At 44.8% G+C, this 20,430-nt stretch overlaps 1 protein-coding gene and 1 long non-coding RNA gene across 2 annotated transcripts in view; one reads left to right on the top strand and one right to left on the bottom strand.

The window, feature by feature from the left end:
• Nucleotides 1-5,169: 5,169 nt before the first annotated feature.
• The window catches only part of esamb (endothelial cell adhesion molecule b), a 48,855-nt gene continuing 33,594 nt past the window's right edge, over nucleotides 5,170-20,430 (bottom strand). Inside the window, exons 3-8 of the mRNA XM_035386506.1 lie at nucleotides 13,774-13,919; nucleotides 12,184-12,385; nucleotides 11,913-12,068; nucleotides 8,778-8,900; nucleotides 7,850-7,979; nucleotides 5,170-6,273 (exon numbers count right to left, since the gene is read on the bottom strand). Coding sequence (XP_035242397.1) covers nucleotides 5,727-6,273; nucleotides 7,850-7,979; nucleotides 8,778-8,900; nucleotides 11,913-12,068; nucleotides 12,184-12,385; nucleotides 13,774-13,919 — 1,304 coding nt within the window. The 3' untranslated portion in view covers nucleotides 5,170-5,726. The remainder of the gene's footprint in view (nucleotides 6,274-7,849; nucleotides 7,980-8,777; nucleotides 8,901-11,912; nucleotides 12,069-12,183; nucleotides 12,386-13,773; nucleotides 13,920-20,430) is intronic.
• On the top strand, nucleotides 14,840-15,846 carry LOC118210380. Its single transcript, XR_004761845.1, has 2 exons — nucleotides 14,840-15,124; nucleotides 15,656-15,846. It is a non-coding gene; the product is annotated as an uncharacterized LOC118210380 (long non-coding RNA).

Below are 20,430 nucleotides of genomic sequence, written 5' to 3'. Positions count from 1 at the left end.
CACTGGGTTAAGCTGGCACAACACCAGAGACCGCAGCTATAGCGAGGAGCTCACCCTTGGCGTTCAGTATGAGGGACAGCCATTTAAAGATGGCAGGGAGCCACGCCTTAAGTGTGTGTGCTGCACAGGGCTGGAAGCACAAGGCTGGAAGCACAGAGCTTCGCAGTGTTTGCTCAAATGCAGACTGTGAGCGTATTCTTTCTTTGTTTTCTTTCTTGGGTTCAGTGGAATGCTGCCATTTTACCATGTTTCCAGTTATTTCCTGAAAGTGTGTAGATGTTTTCTTAAACATATGAAGACTGCATTTACACACAGCTCATGTCAACAACAAAAAATAACATTAAAATAAACAAAAAAATCTGAATTCTTATTCTGAAAAACCACAGGAGCCCTTATGTGTTTGTATTCATTTAGAAAACCCTAAAAAATTGAAGCATCCTTCCCTCTCTCTTCAAGATAACCTTATAAGGAAAACTTTGTCAGTTTGTGTGTTTGCTCTTAGAGGTCTCATAATTCTGGCGATAATCTCCTGTTTGTGATGTTGTATTAGATCCTTCAGACACCCCGACTGACACGCTGAGTAAAACTCCCAGCTGGTTATACTGCCTGTAATACCGATGTGTTTTATCGCGTGGGTCTCATTGACGACACACCGGGTGAAAGTGTCTGTGAGCTGGCAGTGCTCTTTGTGATGCGGTGCTTTATCATGTCGGCCTCTGAAATGACACGGCGACTGAATCTGTGTGCGAGCTGGCAGCAGGGCCCTGGGTGGTCTCGCTGGCCCCCCCCCCCATGTTGCCCAGCGACAGCGGCGGCACTCTTCCCTCTGCCCCAGGAGCAGGTGGGAACAGCGGCACACGCTGGCCCTGGGGGGGGGGGGGCACAACAGAGACACACATGCCTGACCTCAGCATAAACATTCACTGCAAGCCATGTACTCACTTTGGAAATAAGACGGTCTAAACCAGGCGCACCACCAGGGATTTTGGGGCCCATGAAAAGATCTCACATTGGGCCCCCACCACACCAAGCCGCCACATCGCTACCCAATTACTGTAATCACACCTCCAGAACATAAGGATCAACCCTTTTAAACTTTAAATAACTCTACATTAGCAGTTCTCTTGTAGTCCGGTACTTAGCGACCAATATTTGCTATTATGAATTTTATAAACAAAGTGAAAACATTTCATGTTTCATATTGAAAATAAAAAATACTTAGCTCCCCAAAAGTTTATCCTAAAAGTAGCCCAACTTCATGGCTACAGCAGTATTAAAAATAATGTTCCATGCATTTATTTATTAAATTTTCTTTGAGAAAACGCAATGGAAATCATTGAAACTCCAGTGGAGAGCATAATGTATCAATGGATTTTGCAGAGGAAGTTAAAAAGTCATAACAAAGATGTGCCAGATATAGTAGTGCTAGTACTAATGTGAATGCCAATGCAATACTGATACTGAACACTGAATACAACGATAATCTCTGGTATGACGCTGGAGGTGACAGAGCCAGCCGAAGATACTGTACAAAAACACAGGTGTTGTAAGGTTGGGGCTGGCGAGCAACGTCAGAAGCGGACAATAAATCAACGGGGAGTCTAAACGCTGACTGCGAACAGCAGTCAACCACTAAGCGAGGTAGGAGAAAGGAAAAGGGGAATAAACCCTGGCAAAAGGCCAAACAAAAGGAAATCCTCAAAAACAGGACAAAAGTCTCTTGACTGAGAACCAAAAACAACACACGCCTAGGTAAGTAAGATCTCTCAGCTCAAGCCTGAGACTAGCTGGAGATAACTCTATCCACAATATCCTTCTATGAAAAGTGACAACTCTCAAGTACCCCGGTTGCTACGTGTTTAGCTCCCATACCGGATAGCCATCGAGTACGTCACATCTAGTGCTCAAAATACCCAGAGCGTTACCAGCTGCTTGTAAAATGCAAGAGCACCGAGCAGAGGGAGGGAGGTCCCTATAAAGGGTAGACTCCAGGTGGACCGAATCAGCAATTAGCAGGGAATGAGAGAGCGAGGAGAATGTCCTCTGCCGCCACCCGGTGGCAGCACCACCGCAAGCACAGGCACATTACAGGTGTGTCCTCATATGAAATAAAGCAAAGCAACCAGGGGAGACATGCACCGATGCTGTGAATGTATCCTATTATTATAAATATAATAATAATAATAATTATTATTTTGATCATAAATACATTCTGGCAGCATTCTTTGTGTTGTCTCCCCTCTCCCACTCCAATTTGAAATATCCAATTGTGTGTGCGTGCATGCGTGTGTGTTGTGCTGTTAATATATTTTTAGCACAAATAATAATTATAAATATAATAGGGTGCCCTTGCTGTAATAAAAATGTCATGCATGTTCTGGATAATTTTGATCATAGCCTACATATTTATATTTTGGCATACATTTGCTATGTTTAATTCATGTTAAACTGAAAATACACACATGCCTTCTGGTTGCAACGGCAAATACCTCCATTTAAAGCATTAATATTTAACAGCATGAATTGTTAAAAGCAATAGTAAAAATTATAGTAGCAAGCTAACAACAAACTCAATTATTCATGTATACATGACTGACAAATAAACTAAGCTTTGATAAACCCTTAAAAGAGACATTGTTGATTGCATGAATGCATCACTGAACAAAAGCATCACTGAAAATGAATACAAGACAGTTTTATACCGTTTTCATATTAATTCACATTAGGTCATTTTGAAAGTGATAGAGTAAGTTATCCAAGGTAATGAACTTGGGAAATTCAGCAAGTTCTAGATTAGACATGAAGTAGTTTACAGCAGAAGCCGGCAGAGGCACTTGAAATGTAAACTGGTACTGGTTTCCGGACCTCATTTCGTCTTCAGTTCTGCCACCCTGTGGATATACCTGGTATTAAACTGGTTCTGCTTTCCGGACCTCATTTCCTCTTCAGTGCTGCCACCCTGTGGATGTACCTAGAATTACTAGGCAGTGACGAAAGAAAAGCCTGCAATTCAAACATTTGTAGACTAATAATATTTACAATACATTTTATTGAATAATTATAATAATGGCAATACAAAAACAACATACAAAGTATCACCAAACCTTCTTCAAATGCCATAAACATAAAAGTATGTAGCCACTGCATGTGATCACGTCAGCGGTATCAGGACATCAATAATAATCACATGATGTTGGCAGGACATTTTCGTATATCCAGGAATAGTAAGTTTAAAAAGGCATTAACTGTTGATAACGTCATAGTTAAAATGGTACTTGTTTACAGAAATGGGTCAATTCAGATCTCCCAGCATTAAACATTAATATCTTATGATTTCAAAAAGAAAATTCCCCTACATTTCAAAGAAACAGGGAAATATTTTCTCGATTTTTTTTCCTACCCAATAACCCACATACACGCAGAGTACAACTTAAAAATACACAAGAAAATATTCCCAATTTTCATTAAGGTATCTAGTATTGACAGAAGAGGCCTGCCTAACTTGCAACGTTCATTACACATTTTAACAAAGCTAGGGGCATTCTGTTTTGATATTCTCTGGTATTACACAGGAAAAAAATTATTTAGCATTTATGCAGCTATCTGAAGATGAAATGGCTTCATTAGCCACAACATAAAAACAGGCTGTGGAATTTTCTCATCTCTCCAGAAATCTGCCCTGGTTAACTCTAAAATCCTGCAATCAAATGGAAATGTCCTGACAGAAACCAGACAGACTTACAGGATATTATTTGTATCCCTATTATAAGGGAACAAAAAATGGGACTGAATCATAATAATAATCAATGTGGAATATCGCAGGAAATGTGAAAAACTCTACACCTTCTTAATATTAGGGCACAGTGTAAATTTATCAAACTGGCCTGCTCAGAAAACTTTACGTGCTGTAAGTTAGAGATGTTTCTCCAAATCCTTCTCTTTATTCTATATTCTATAATGGTTTCAAACTTGACTACGCTAGCTGGGACAGTGAAAAAACAAAACTGCATGGAGCTCTGGTTCATTTTAAAATGGGAACCCAATGGTCATCTGATTAAGCCAGAATGTCCTCTGGCACTCCTGTCTTGTATGGGACATAAAAGGCATTTGTTTTACCTGTAAAAAATAATATCTTTAACATGGATAAATAATACTCTCTTCAAAAGTGCAATTATTGGGTTTGCTAACGAAGTATATAAGCTAATTATTGACTTATATCTTCTGCGATCTATATTATGTAGCATGTACCAGTAACTCATTTATGCTGAAAGAAATATGCAGTACACAGTATATCCATAAATAGGCAGCATATGCGTAGTGTGGCTATAGCCATGCAGCATGTACTATATCTGAATACACAATGATGTCAGTGTTCCTAAAAGTTTAGTAGCTAAATAAAATTTGGTTAAAAAAAAAGAAAAAGAAGATATTTCAGTTACATTTGCCATATTATTAAACCAAGGCGAATAGCTGAATATACGATTTTTCATACTGTTAGCCTCCAAATCTTCGGCAACCAAGCAGAGAAAAGAGTGGTGACCTCTGGCGAGCTTGATCTCCGTTGGCATGGCCGGGCTTGGAGGAAGTGAAATATGTGTATCTGATCGCGGTCTAATTAGCGAGCGTTTGAGACTCGTGTGACGCACACGCCCTCCCTCCTTCAGGTTTTCGGCAGAGAAAAAACCAGCGCGTCCGCCGCATGTGCTGTGACTGAGGCTCCTACACAAACACACCCACGAGGTGTTGTCCTCAGCTACACAAAACTCATACTGTTAATGTTGTACTTATAAAAGTTTAAAATACACCACCTGATTAATTTTTAACAGCTCAAGATTTGAGCAGCAGCTCTCTTGTGATGAGAGGTCGGGGGCTAGAATGTGGGCACCAGCTTCGAGTTTCAAGTGACATTTTCTCATTTAAAAATCACTCTTTCCCAATAAAACGACACCATATTTAGCGTTCAGCGGCGTCACTCTAGCCCTTGGTGGAGAGTCGTCTAGGCTACATACAAATAATCTGGAACAGAACATGGCCAATTAAACCTGAGAGTGAGAGTCAAACTTTTGTTTCGTTTCAGCATCTTGCTCAGTCTTCAGAAACTATTGGGACAGAGTAGTTTCAGAACAGGTTCTAACACCAATGCCACCACTTGTCCTGTACACTGAAATGGAACTGAACAAATGGTAGCTTCTCCGTTTCTTACGCTATATTTTTTCCTCATTTTAGTAATGACCGAACCCAAATTTTAACAAGGACCAAAAAATGATCTGAATGAGATGGTTCAGAGGTGAGGACATTGTATGCTGCAGTGTTGATCAGTAAACGGCATTCCTTTCTCAACCCTATATGAGCCACTCCAGTAGTTTATAAAACCAGCACTGGAATTCAGCTTGTAAAAAAAAAAACAACAAAAATGATACATTTTGTAAAAAGATACTGCAGAACAGTATTAAATATTTATACATTTTAGTATATCTTGAATATATTAAAAAAGCAAACTATACAAACCATATAATTTTGTATATTCTTCAATAAAGTAAATGACATAATTGTGACATTGCTTTATAGTCTTATGGAACTTTAAGAGTGTACTTCTGGTTTTATTCACTTAATAATTTTTTTTAATATTCCGGTAAGCATGAAAAATTCTTAAAATGTTTTTTTTGTTATGTCCTTCAGTGTTTTGGTTCTGTACAGTTAGTTTACCGGATAGGTTTACCGGTGCTCTACACCAGAGAGCCCGCCTGGTTCTGGGCGGGCACCATGACAGGCACCGCCCCCATGCGGGAGAGATTGGACGCGGTGACGCCGACGGGGACGGGGGCGGGGCGATGGGCCGGGGGCTGGGCCTGGGGCCCCTCAGTTCTGTGCAGGGAGCTGCTGCTGGGGCTCAGGGACCCCCGGGACGTGGAGCCCGGGGCGTGGTACCCGGGGAGGCCCTGCAGGGGGTTCTGCTCCCCTGGCCGGACCTGGAAGCCCGTCATGCTCCCGGTTGCCGTGGTGATGGAGGCGGTGTCAGAGGCCGGGCGGTGGGGGAAGTGGTTGTGCTGCTGGTGGTTGTGGTTGTGCTGCTGGTGATGGTGGTGGTGGTTGTGCTGCTGGTGGTGGTTGTGGTGGTGGTTGTGCTGCTGGTGGTTCTGGTGATGGTGTCGTTGGAGATCCTGTGGGGGCGGGCTGGTGGCGATGGATGACAGCGTGCCGTTTTTGGAGACAATGTCGGAGCCCGTGCCGCTCTTTGCCCACGATACCCGTTTGGGAGCCTGAGCATCCTCTCTGTAACAGACCGTCAGTGTAAACAGTCACACCACATCCTTTCTGTAACAGACTGCTAATTATATCAGTCACATCACATCCTCTCTGTTACAGACCGTCAGTTTAAACAGTCACGCCACATCCTTTCTGTAACAGACCGTCAGTTTAAACAGTCACGCCACATCCTTTCTGTAACAGACCGTCAGTTTAAACAGTCACACCACATCCTCTCTGTAACAGACCATAAATTTTAAGTCACACCACATCCTTTCTGTAACAGACCGCTAATTATAACAGTCACATCACATCCTCTCTGTAACAGACCGTAAATTATAACAGTCACATCACATCCTCTCTGTAACAGACCGTAAATTATAACAGTCACACCACATCCTTTCTGTAACAGACCGTTAATTATAACAGTCACATCACATCCTCTCTGTAACAGACCATAAATTATAACAGTCACATCACATCCTCTCTGTAACAGACCGTAAATTATAACAGTCACACCATATCCTTTCTGTAACAGACCGTTAATTATAACAATCACATCACATCCTCTCTGTAACAGACCGTAAATTATAACAGTCACATCACATCCTTTCTGTAACAGACCGTTCATTATAACAGTCACATCACATCCTCTCTGTAACAGACCGTTAATTATAACAGTCACATCACATCCTCTCTGTAACAGACCGTTAATTATAACAGTCACACCACATCCTTTCTGTAACAGACCGTTAATTATAACAGTCACATCACATCCTCTCTGTAACAGACCGTTAATTATAACAGTCACATCACATCCTCTCTGTAACAGACCGTAAATTATAACAGTCACACCACATCCTTTCTGTAACAGACCGTAAATTATAACAGTCACACCACATCCTTTCTGTAACAGACCGTTAATTATAACAGTCACATCACATCCTTTCTGTAACAGACCGTAAATTATAACAGTCACATCACATCCTCTCTGTAACAGACCGTAAATTATAACAGTCACACCACATCCTCTCTGTAACAGTGAATCTGCTGAAGCGAATCAGCACTGATGAACAACGAGGGTTCAATAATGTGAATAATGTTCTGACTTAATGTTCAAGCTGTGTACATAGACCAGCACCAAAACATCAGATCAAAACATCCTGCATAATATGGTACAATAACTGTCACATTTGTGAACAACAGGAGTAGGGTTATTAAAATATAAAAGGTGAATTCATCTCAGTCTGTGCAAATGGTGGTGAAAAATGATATCATTTCCTTATCAGGCTACTGGCCCAGGTGGCCAGGAACACACGGGGGCTTAGAGGCAAAGCAGGCATTAGCGTGGGCAGCCACGCAATCCCTGATGGGCAGCACAGTCATTATCCTAATCTATTTTTTGGGTCTTATTTTCTTTGGGATTGATAGCCCCAGTGGCACGGACCGGATAAGACACACAAACACACGCGCACAGATGTGCCCACAACACGCAAGCAGGGATAAGATAAGACAGGCTCTGACCCACTCTGAACTGCCCCCCCTTCAAAAAAACCCCTGTTACTTGTCTCCAAATCTGGGATAAATAATCATGGAATCTCACTTGATGTCGTTGGACATGTCCTCCTCCGTGTCCTTCTTCCTCCTCAGGATGAAGACGAGGAAGAGCACGATGGCCACGAAGCCCACCACAGACCCCACCGTGGCACCGGCGATCACGCCCGCGTTGATCGCTGAGTGGGGGGGGTGGGGGGGTGACACGGGTAAGGACACAGTCACTCAGAGGGAACAAAACTGATGATAATCTCGCATAGCACCGCACTGAGTCTTCGTGTTTTAGCAGGTCATAAAATAATATTACATCGAGGGTTCCCAGCGAAATCTGGTTTACACTTTTCCTGACTTTTCCATGAATTTTTAATAGCTAATATATGAATTTTTGAGTTTCTTGATGAAATTAGAGAAATTCAGATGGAACTAGGTCACACTGAAGATGGAAGTGGAATAGGTTTAGACATGCAATTCTTTCAAAGTATTCTGTGTCCGCACTGACGAACAACTAATCAATAAACCAACGAGCAGACCATATATCAACAAATGACAGCCTGTTTGTAGGCATAAGGTAAGACACAGAGCCTAGAGTGTACATACACGTAAATGGCGTGGTACAGGTTTTTCCTACAGGGATTTACATCTCTGGACATATGGCGTACATGCGTGTGTATGACACAGACAGCATACATACATGCGTGCATATGACACAGGCAGCATACATACACGCGTGTATATGACACAGACAGCATACATACACGCGTGTGTATGACACAGACAGCATACATACACGTGTGTGTATGACACAGACAGCATACATGTGTGTGTGTATGACACAGACAGCATACATACATGCGTGTGTATGACACAGACAGCATACATACATGCGTGTGTATGACACAGACAGCATGCATACATGCGTGTGTATGACACAGACAGCATACGTACACGCGTGTGTATGACACAGACAGCATACGTACACGCAGAGACTTCCAGGTTGATGAAGCAGCTCTCCGAGCCGGCTGTGTTGCTGGCCCTGCACACGTACTTCCCCGACATGTTCTTAGTGAGGTTACTCAGCCGCAAGGTGCCCAGCTTCTCATCTGCAAGAGGAGACACGAGTTACACACGACAAACCCCTGCTATACAAAGATACATATTACTGTGTACCACACCACCCTATCATAAACTCACCTAAAGGACATGGTTATACACTAAACTACTCTACCATATATTTCCCTTAAGAACACACTGTACTGCACCACACCACCCTATCATATAGCCTACTCATCTAAACGACACACAGAATTATACAGGAAACTCTTCACTTCAAATTCACATTTACCCATTCAATTGCAATTCAGTTAAACATCTAAGTACCTAATGTGAATACAATCACATACTGTATAACTGGTATTCAAAGGGTCCCAAAAAATAAGTGTACTTCTGCAACTACAGAATGAGCGAGGGTTGATTTTTTGTGTAATTAGCCTGCATAAAGATGTGTGGTTGATTTGCCATTAGATTTCAAGTTGGGGTAAAGTGAAGGCTTTCACTTACAGTGAGCTGAGTGGAACTTAGAATGTGGATGAGGAGGAAGGTCTTTAGGACAAAGACATTTTTATTCCTGATTTGGCTCTATACTCCACAATTCAAAATCCAAATTAAGGTAAGGTAAATTCTTGGATTAAAGACAAAACATGTCATCACATTTTAAAAAGGTGGACAGTGATTCATTCATTTCACCACACTGAAACGTGTTATTTTTGTATGGTTACTGTGATGTAAAGACAGCTCGTGAAACTGCTCTGATGGGAAGCAAGCACAGCTCACACACAGATCAGCTCCATACAGGTGCAGAATTACACAGAGTAAGGACAGAGCACCCGGTATCAGTGTCACTAATACCTTCCCAAGGGACACAAGCAATCCTGTTGTTCGAAACAAGAGCCACTCAGGTGGCACATTACGTTCCAAAGGCTGCCATTGGCTCGCACAGGGCAGCTCTGATTGGATAGTCTCCTGTTCTGCGGTCAGCCTAAGACTGCTTGGACAGCAGTGTGAGACTGGACTGTGTGCAATGGACTGGATTTTGTGTGAGAATGCAAGACCACCCTTAAGAGCCTCAGTTACAGCAAAATCCAGCTCCTACTGAAATCCAGCCACTTCCTGCTTGCTAAGCTGTAGCAAAAAGAGAGTGCGGATCATGTGGATTCACTTAATCTGCTGCATTTACAAACTTTCATAATATGTCCGATGTCCAGACCAACCCCAGAGCAAAAACAGAACTTCATTTCAAACATTGGGTCAACCATTTTGTAAGGCTTGAGTGTGGCGTCTGTGAGAAGAGCAAGTAGGGAGTTTTCTCTTCTCACAGAATGGCCTTTCTAGACCTGGGGCAAATACGTATCGGTTTTGAATTCAAATACTTTTCTATGCTTTACTGATCTTGTCTGATGAGTTCGAACCAATGAAATACTCTCAAAAAGTGAAAACCCTGCCTTCTGGTCATATTGGAAGGCTCAATTTCACCAGGCAAGATCAATAGAGCACAGAAAAGTATTTGAATCCAAAACAAATACGTATTTGACCCAGGTCTGGGCCTTTCTCCTCCCCTTTGGAAAGGGAAATGGCTCCAGTGACTTTCCACAAGACATGCTGCGCAGAAGAGCTAGTGCCAATCAGAGTAAAGGTGCATCTCTCACTGATCACAGCCTGTGGCGTGTAACTGGGAACAGCTAATGTGGTGCTAACCTGATGACACTATCACACCAGCCAATCATGTCCCAGTGCTGTGGACTCCCAGTCATAATTCACTGCCAGCAAACGGTACGGCCCAGGCTCAAATTTGCAATGTCCAGGCGAGAATGCTTAGCACATTTTAAAAGTAAGCTAGCCTGATTCTGAAGTCGTTTCAGCAAAAGACAGACTCAAGGATGTCAAACTAAAGCTTGTCTAGTAATTTTACATTGCTACACATGCTAGGGATAAGGTTTAGTCTGTCTCTAAAAGGGTATGGGACTGGGTTCTAGGGATTGGGGGTTTTCAGTCCCTTACCCAAATACCCCAGAACAATTAGGGGCTGAGGACAGACTCTCCACTCTGTGAGCACACAGGAGAAAAGAGTGACAGATACACGGCTAATCAGAAATGGACACAGAGAAGTGGGAGGGTCAAGCTCAGGACAGAAACAATGGCATTGGTTGGACTGGCAGCAGACATAGGCTTCCCCTCATTTGTCTCTCCTCTGCTAAATCCATGGTGCCTTATGGTGCTACAAGTTAAAAAATGTGGTGTGTAAAAAGCCAGATTTAAGGGAACCCCTGCTAGGGAATATTCTCGTAATGCAAAGGAATTTTTTTTTTCCCACTGGATAGACACTTAACATTTATAATACAGCAATGCAATTCTCAGCTTCAGGAAGCAAGCAGTGTATTATAAAGGCGTAAGTATCTAACTACTACTATCACTACTATAATTACTACAATACACTATAAGAAACAATTATTGACTACTACATCTACACTACTGTAAAAGAGTGTCACTATGATGCACACCATCATATAATTTTACCTTTGTTAACTAAAAAAAAAACGAATCGCTCTTTCCCCAGTTCAACATGAAGGTTCTTTATGAATACATATGACCCCCCCCTTTTTAGAAAGCCTTAAAGGGTAGTCATGGCAACAAACGACTAAGTTATTGTACAGTTCTACACTTTCTATACTTAGTACAGACATTACCATAGGGAGACTTATTACTGCACCACACATGAACTTGCAATTATTGGCAGATTTTATTCAGGAGATGCCCAAAGAGCTATTTGAGCTCTGTTGTACAGGAGATCCTATAAGCGCTATTTGAGCTCTGTAGTACAGGAGATCCTGTAAGCACTATTTGAGCTCTGTAGTACAGGAGATCCTGTAAGCACTATTTGAGCTCTGTTGTACAGGAGATCCTGTAAGCGCTATTTGAGCTCTGTTGTACAGGAGATCCTGTAAGCACTATTTGAGCTCTGTTGTACAGGAGATCCTGTAAGCGCTATTTGAACTGTGTTGTACAGGCGCAGGTGAAAGCACGGGGGGTTGCTGGGGGGTAAACGGGGCGATACTCACTCTGCATGGGGGAGAAGAACACCTCAGACAGGGGCGCGCTCTTGGTCCACTTGTACTGAGGGACGGGTTTGCCGGCGCTGGACCGGCAGCTGAGCGTGACGTTCCCCCTGAGGACCGGCTGTCCCGTCATCTCGCACACGGGGACCGACGGCGGCACTGCGGGCGGCCCGACACACAGAGAGACAGGCGTTAAACCCGAGCGGCGAGGCGAGGCGAGGCGACGGCAAGAACCGAACCACCACTGACGAGAGAGAGAGAGAGCGCGCCGTACCCTTAACGCTGAGGCGGAGCTCCCCGGACAGGCCCGGCGCCCCGGGGATGATGACGTTGCACAGGTAGCGGCCCGAGTCGGCCTCCTGCGTGTGGTTGATGAAGATGGATAGGTTGGTGGAGGGCATGGTGAGCGAGAAGCCCACGCGCTTCCGGAACTCGGGGCTGCCGATCCCGATCTGGCCCGAGGAGTACGATATCACCTACGCAAAGAGCACAGCCCACAGAAACACTGACGTTAACTGGGGGCGGCAATGTAGCACAACGGGTAAGGAACTGGTCTCGTAACCTAAAGGTCACAGGTTCGATTCCCAGGTAGGACACTGCCGTTATACTGTAATGTAATAAATTATAGAGGCCTATTAAATAACGGTGGAAAACAGTCTTGATTTCAGACTCACTGAAACTGCTTTCAGTTAACAGCATGCACAGCAAAGTAGTTCACATGCCCCTCTTTAATGGAATATAAAATCGATTTTGGGATTTACAGGATATTTGTGACACTGATCTTGGTTAAGAAAAATCTAATTTAAAATAATACCAGTGGTATAGAAGAACAAAATGTATGCATTCATGGACAACTACAGACCTAACCTCATGAAGTGCAAAATTTGATTGAATCCTTATGATTCCTCTTTGAAGGCCTCCAAAGCAATGCATTTTCCAGATTAACCGTATAACTGAAGTGAACCTTCTTCACAAAGATAATCCTGAAAACGAAGAGCGCAGATGGCAGAGTTGAGGAATCTGCGGCTGACTTTCAGTTTGCCGAGATAAGCTTTCAGGCGACGGCAAGTGAAACTAGAAAGATTATCGTAATCGCAACAAAGGATACACAAAACAGTCCAGACTCCTCAAGCAACACTGATTTCGTTGACGTTAGCACCACTCCTTCGCCCGACCCTACCCGTTCTTCGCCGCTGAGACGGTGTGACCCGCGAGGGTTAGCCCTAACCCCTCTGACCCCCAACACTCTGCACCTTTCACATGAATCCTGTGGCCCCCGATCAAAACAAGTCACTCTTGCGCTGGTAAACCGCACACATCTGCTGGCTTGCGCTAGGTCTGGGTTAAAGGGGTGAGGTATCTGCAGTCAGTGCTGCGTGGGGCAATCTCTGAGCTGCTGGGGGTTGTTGGGGGGGAGGGGGGGCAACGTCATTTGTGAAGCATTCCCTGGAGGGGTCATTAAGTTAAACATGAGCACCGCACTGCATTGTAGTAGGTGGCATCACAATGGCTGTATCTGCCCACAAACCTGAATTACTTCAATGTAACGATCCGCGCAGCATAATCCATTCATAAAACAAATGAACTGAGCACTGCATTTCATTCTTTAAACGCACACAGGCAAATGTGTACACACACCCAAACACATGCACACATATGCACACACAAACACACACACTCTTTGAGTACTTTTATTTATTTTATTATGTTTGTCTACAGTCTGTGTTGTTTCTAAATTGTGTCAAGACGGAGGACTCTACTGCACACCAAATCTACCTACGGGTACAAATAAAGTAACCTGAACCTGAACCTGAACACAGTTTTAAATAGTGCAGTCAAGACTGAGGAAAAAAAAGACACTCACCTGCGTGGAGTCGTTGGCCATGAAGTTCCAGATGACGGTGTTCTTTGAAATTTCAGAGGTGGGGGTGTACCAGGCTTGCAGAACCACCGTCTGTCCCTCGATCACCTCCATGTCCTTGCGTGGAATCTCCACTCTTTGGGAATCACCTACGGGGGGTCAACAGTTAAGCCGCTTCCCCTCAACCCATCTCAGTGTTTAGCATCCGATATCAGACGGATCGTCTTTCACTGCACAGGACATCACACATGTTGTAATCCAGAGCTCAGGTACAAAGACTACTGCAAATTAACACTGCCCATGTTCAGATGTAAATGTGTTCAACCCTGTAAGCTTCTACAGGATGATTATTAAAGCCGTGCTGGAACACTTTGGAAAAAATGATCAAACACAAAATGCAGAGTGTAGTTAGATACATGACCAAGAGAAAGGTTCTCACTTACATATTCAGAGTAAATTTATTTCTTGTATTAATAAATGCCCTCTAAAGCTCTTCTTACTCATCTTTACATGACATCGCTACAGTTAGACGATCTTTTTTACTTTAGTGTTCTTAAACAATGGTGTGATTTTCCTCTTCTTGTCATCTTGCAACATTGGCTTTCCTTTCTAGGGATGAATACAGCTTGGTCTTTATTTCTCTTAATTCATTTATATGTGCATTTATATTTTAAAAACGAAAGGTTAAAAACTACATCGCACAAATCATTATAATACACAGAGTCATATGAAGACTACATCAAGTGTTTCAGTAGTTGTTTCAGTTTTAAATACAAAATAGCTATTCTCTTTGAAGTGGTTGCAAATACTGAAATAAACTGCCAGAAGAAGATGACCTGTGGATTGATTAGCTGACAGAGGTTCCTTGTGCAATAGCGTTTGAAAATAAAACTTCAAAAATACAAGTATATTCAGACAGTTCAGGAAGAAGAGTGAAATGACAGCTGCAGTCTTGAGGAGAGCCCAAACTAGCTAACGGCACGAGACGAAGCGCGCGGCTGCACCTGACTTACACGGCAGAAAGTCGCCTGAGCTACTCAGCTGGAGGTGGATCAACTGATCCCAGCAATCGCCGCCGTCCTGATCAGCCAGCTTGGACGCGAGTCGGCGCCGTCGCGCAACGAAATCGATCCGGCAGCTACCGCGTCCGCGTTTCTCTTTAGTTTTTGGAACGAAACCGAAATTCAGCTGGGAGCGCCACCGAGAGCGCAGCTGTGCGTCCCTGCGATGTCCGGGCACGGCATGTCGTTTCAGGCTTACGGCTGCGGTGATGGGAGTCTTTTCCTTATTAACCCTGAGAGCGAGTGACCCCGGTCGCTACGGTGGCTCTTGTTTAATTTCTGCGGTGAAGCCGGTAAGTTAAGTCCCACGAACCAACTAATCCTTCAACAATCTCTTTGCGCAATCCTTCAACCCATTCCCTGGCATCACGTAAATCAAGCGCTGCTTTCTGTGACTTCATTATGCAATGCAGGGTAACTTTGACATGTATCCGTTTGGCTGGAGTGTCTGGGCCCCTGTCTTTATAAGCTGTATTACAGAGACTATGAGCCCCTACCAACACCCAGACTGAAATATGACTGAACAGCAGGACCAGAAAATTTACTGAACTTTCCTGGAAGTCAATAAGCCTTCATTTGGTTTTTAAATCTGTGGTGCCTGGGGCGGGGGACGTGGAAAGTGGGGGTTAGGAGTATAGAGTAACGGGAGCAGTGCCACCGTCAGGTGGGGACAACCGGGTACGTTGCCCCGGGCCCTGGAAGAGAGGGGGACCAAATGGTCTGTGAACCTGTGGTAAATATTATTGTCCCGGGTCTGGGAATAATATAATAATATAATTTTGTCCCAGATCTGGGAATAATATAATAATATCATTTTGTCCCAGGCTCAGGGATTTCACCCAGCAGCCCTGAGGGGAGTACGGAGGACATGAGGGGCCTGAGGGGCTCAGAGGAGAGGGCCTGGCTGGCTCTGCCGTGCTCCTGACTCTCCCATGATAACCCGCAGTCTCAGGTTTTATCCCTGGTACCGTGTCATCTCTTCATTGTTTATTAAATCAAGGAAAATCTTCCCTAATCCCTCAGATCTGGCCTGCCTCCATCTGTGCCACAGCAGACAGCTCAGAGAGAGAGAGTGAGAGAGAGAGAGAGAGAGAGTGCTGCTGGAATGTGTTTGTGGGATCTGTCCCTGTGCTCCCCCCCTTCCCCTCAGCCCCAAAGCAGACACCCACAGCCATTGCACACACAGGAGACCTTGTGAAGGAGACCTTGTGCAGGAGACCTTGTGCAGGAGACCCTGTGCAGGAGACCTTGTGCAGGAGACCCTGTGCCTTGTTTCCTTAAACAGAACCAACTAGAAGGCTTATTTTCCCCTGCTGACATTATTCCAATAAAATATGAAAAGCCCATAATTCATGCGCTATCCTACCTACCATCAGTAGAATGCATTATAAATTAATCTTGTAGGATGCTTAATCACCTCCATCCCATACATACTGTGAGTCACAACAGTGCACTTCTCTGCATCTACTTGTACTGCATTTAAGAAGTCATCTGAAGAAATGAATCAATGAAAATCAAAGCCTTTGATCATATAATCTATTATGAATTGTTTTTATCCTTATCTGAGAATATGCACAGGCATACTTCAACTGCAGGGGAATGTTCTCTTTAAATATTTAGAGTTGTCACTTCATAATAACACACCCCTCTCCCTACCCCCAATGCTGGGCAGCGGCTTAGCATGCAGTACATTCACAAAATTAAAAATCCATAGCCCAAATGAATGCATTACCCTTAACTGTCGAGAGGGGGCAGCAAACCTATAGGAGTCACGTAAATAAAGTGCCGGTCATTTGACGTACATATCAACAAGAACTGTGAAATTGACCTGGGACTGGCATGACTGCCTGATCCTTGTTTCTGTGACTGCCTGCTATTCCAAGCTTAAATAACTTTCAAACCAATCCTCCCCCCCCCCAAATATTTTGATACAAGTTAAGTGTGGCTTTTATAGCTGGGAGCCTCACAGCTCATCCAGGAAACGATAAAGCACCAGACTGCTAGAAACATCTGCGTTTTAAATGAACACACAATAACAATGGGAGCAGTAAAAACTGAACAATCGCCACGGCTGTAGACGTGCCACTGTGGTGAAGGCTTTGTAAAGTCCCACTGGCCTTAAGCCCAGAATCTGCCTCTCCAGCAACACCTTAGTGACCAATAAACCGGCAAGCAACCGCTACAAGCTCGAGGTCTCTCTCTCTCTCTCTCCCTCTCTCTGTCTCTCTCCCTCTCTCTCTCTCTCTCTCTCTCTCTCAAATAATCTTTCTCCTCACGTATACAGCAGTCACCCTTACGGGCTCCTTCTGATAATGGCTTTCTTCAGGCAATCTGCCCCGGCCCTCAGCACACCTTAAAATAACCGCTAAATCCCGCCCAGCAGCACCGATGGCCTCTGTGAGCAGCCGGCGGAGAAGAATGGGCTGTGGGGGAGCCGAACCTCCGCCAGGCCCTTGCCACCCACTGAATAGGGCTCATTGTCATGGGAACAGGGGGCATAATTCTTAATTGTTCTGTTTTTTTTTTGCCATTGAAAGTGGTAAGAGCACTCAATAAGGTAAAAATCTGGATTATAAATTATGGCTTTTTACTCTCTTTTTTGGGGTGGGAGGAGTTGATTTTATGGGCTGACTTTCACTTTGGAGTTGGGGTGTGAGGTGGAGAGGGGGCAAAGCTTAAAACAGATGGAATTTAATTAGTGAATATTAAAGAGGGTAGGCTCTCAATTGTATTGCATGAGCTTAATCTCTACACCTATTTTCAGCGGTTTGGAGTGCGCGATCACATCAGGAAAGCCATAAATCCCTCTTAAGTTTTCATTGCGCTTAAATGAAGCCTAAATGAAGCCTTCTGTGAGAAATAACTGGCAACGATGTCATATACAAGAACACAAGCTGTCTGAACCCCTTTCTCCACCCTTCTCCCAAACACACACACATACACAAACACACTCATATATGCATACACACTGATCCACCCACTTACTCTGAAACAGTAAGAGATCACGGGGAGGCGAGGGGGGGCTATGGGGAGGAGGTTCAGAGCTGGTATGTTTCAATGCATTAATGAAAGTGGATTGAACACCTTCTTAACACTTAAGCAACCATCAGCATAATGGCACCATGTGCAAGCTCCCAGGCCAAGCTCTGCTGCTTACGTGTCTATGTATGTGTGTGTGTGGGGGGGGGGGGGGGGGGGGGGTGAGGCGCTTTACAAGCAGGCTACATTGCCTGCCCATTCTCTCAGCTGCCCACGGCAATGGAGGGAGAAGATATTCGTCGCCCCAATCTGATCTGGATGGGAAATATTAATCCGCGCACACAAGCAGATGGACTAGACTTAAATAATACATTAAGGATAATCTCCGCGAGCGGCTATGCTGCTCATTACGGAGTTCATTGGGGGGGGGGGGGGGTTTGGGAGGTGGAAATAAAAAGTGGCCTTCCATATGCTGCCTCTGGTCCAGCCTGTAATAACATTAACATCTACAATATGGGAACCGGATATTGGGAGAGTCATTCAGCTGTCGACTGTGGGCAGCAGTTCCATAGGGCAACGGGCAAATGGCAACTGCGTCACCCAGGGTATGGAAGGGTTCAGTCACTTAGGGGTCCGGGTTTCGTTGCTCTCTAGCGACCCCTGCTGATTGATCTGGCGCAGGTGGACTGCATGTTAAAGGCTTGTATAAAGGGTCTTCCTCTGACTCCACTCTATGCTAGCTTAGCTGTAGTCTGTGATGTGAAAAGAAGCAGCTGGTGACATCACGTGTTTTGGACGTCTACACTCCCCAGAATCGGCAGTGGGGTGCGTGCACGAACACGGCTGCGATTGCAGATCATTGGACGTTCCAAATTACAGGAGTAATTGGATATGTAAAAGCCCCACGTTGGGCACTAATTCAATTAAAAAAGGTATATGGGAACCACTTCAATGGTTTTACAAACATCAACACATCAGCCACCCGCGGTAAATGGTAAATGGACTGCATTTATATAGCGCTTTTATTCAAAGCTTTATAATTGATGCCTCTCATTCACCGGCTGCCATACAAGGTACTAATCAGCTCGTTGGGAGCAATTAGGGGTTAGGTGTCTTGCTTAAGGACACTTTGACACGCCCAGGGTGGGGGATCGAACCGGCAACCCTCCGACTACCAGACAAACACTCTTACCTCTTGAGCTATGTCGCCCGTTAGTGGAGTAGACAACCGGGGCTGACTCATACCGAAGGTCATGGGAACAACTACAAAACACAGGCCCGATAAGCAGTAAGGTACAAATGAGTGCTGTACCTTATCGGACCTGTGTTTTGTAGTTGTTCCAATGACCTTCGGTGTGCACTTATTTTTACGTTGCTTTGGATGAAAGCATCTGATAAGTAAATGTTATGTAATGTAATGGGAAGAGGTGTGGCAGAGGAGTGATGTGAGCAAGAGAAACAAAGACAAGAGAGTGAAAGACTGTCATAGGAATGAGGAAACAGATCCCATTGATGACAAGCCAAAACACTGGGAGGACTAAACACTCAGAAAATGCAGTTATCTTCACCAACGACAGCTTGGGGGAATTCAGCTGTTTGGTAAAATGAACTTTCCAACTCCCGTGAATCAGACGTAAGGACACATAAGTAATCACTTCAAGGTGATACATTCCTGGCCCCAGTGTTTTCTTTAAGATTAAAGCAGCAGGAAAATATTACTTCATTAATCACTATACGGACATTTACGACGCCTGCCCTTCCTACCTCCATCCTCCCTCGGGAGATACGTTAGCCTGTAGCATCTGCAGATCTCTCAAGCTGTCCTCTCTTTCAGAGCGACAGAAAGCGCCGGAGTGAAAGCGCGTCGGACCGGCCATCTGAAGGCTCTGCTTCGTAACGTAGCTGCACGGCAGCGACGAGCAGACGGCAAACACGCTAACCAAATATTTACCATCGGCCCCGCGGCGGCACGACCGCGGCTGACTTTGGAACCTGGGCTCTGTTTGTTCTGGGCGGCGCGTCCGTGTCCGGTGAAGGCCGACCCCGCTGACGGCGTAGAGCAACCCCGGCGAGACTCGCCGCGGACGGCCGCGCCGACGCGCAGTTCGAGAGCGCGTCCGCTCCTGCGAGCGACCCCCCGCCAGGAAGGGCCATCAGCGGGAGTGAATGCCGGGAGGAAGAGGGACACGCCAGGAGCAGACGCGCGGAGATGAAGGGGACGTGTTAGGGGCGGCTGCTGATTTTCAGGAGGGCCTCCGACGGGAGGCCTTTGATGGGGCACTCACTCAATTTGACGCTCTTCAAAGGGAGCAGAGGGCTTCATCAGCGAGATGGGCTCAGGCTTGCCATACAGGGGCAGGGGAGGTCACCGGAGTAAGGGGTACGGAGCCAAAATGGCTTCCGGTATCCAGGAAAACAATAGCCAGCTCTCTTTCTCGTATGGAAAAACCGTGAACCAACCGGCACAGAGCAGCCACCGCCCTCCCTCCCATAAGGCAATTTGGGGATGGAATCAAAAGGAACCATTGACGACCTTTTCCTTTTGCTCTCCTTCCAGCCAAATACAGCCCAGTAGTTTCCTTCCACACTGGGCATTGCTGAATATATTTATACCATATCC

Source organism: Anguilla anguilla, chromosome 12, assembly GCF_013347855.1.
Source record: "Anguilla anguilla isolate fAngAng1 chromosome 12, fAngAng1.pri, whole genome shotgun sequence".
NCBI lineage: Eukaryota > Metazoa > Chordata > Actinopteri > Anguilliformes > Anguillidae > Anguilla > Anguilla anguilla.
Note: the sequence above shows the minus strand (reverse complement) of the source record. Positions and strands in the feature narration are given on the sequence as shown.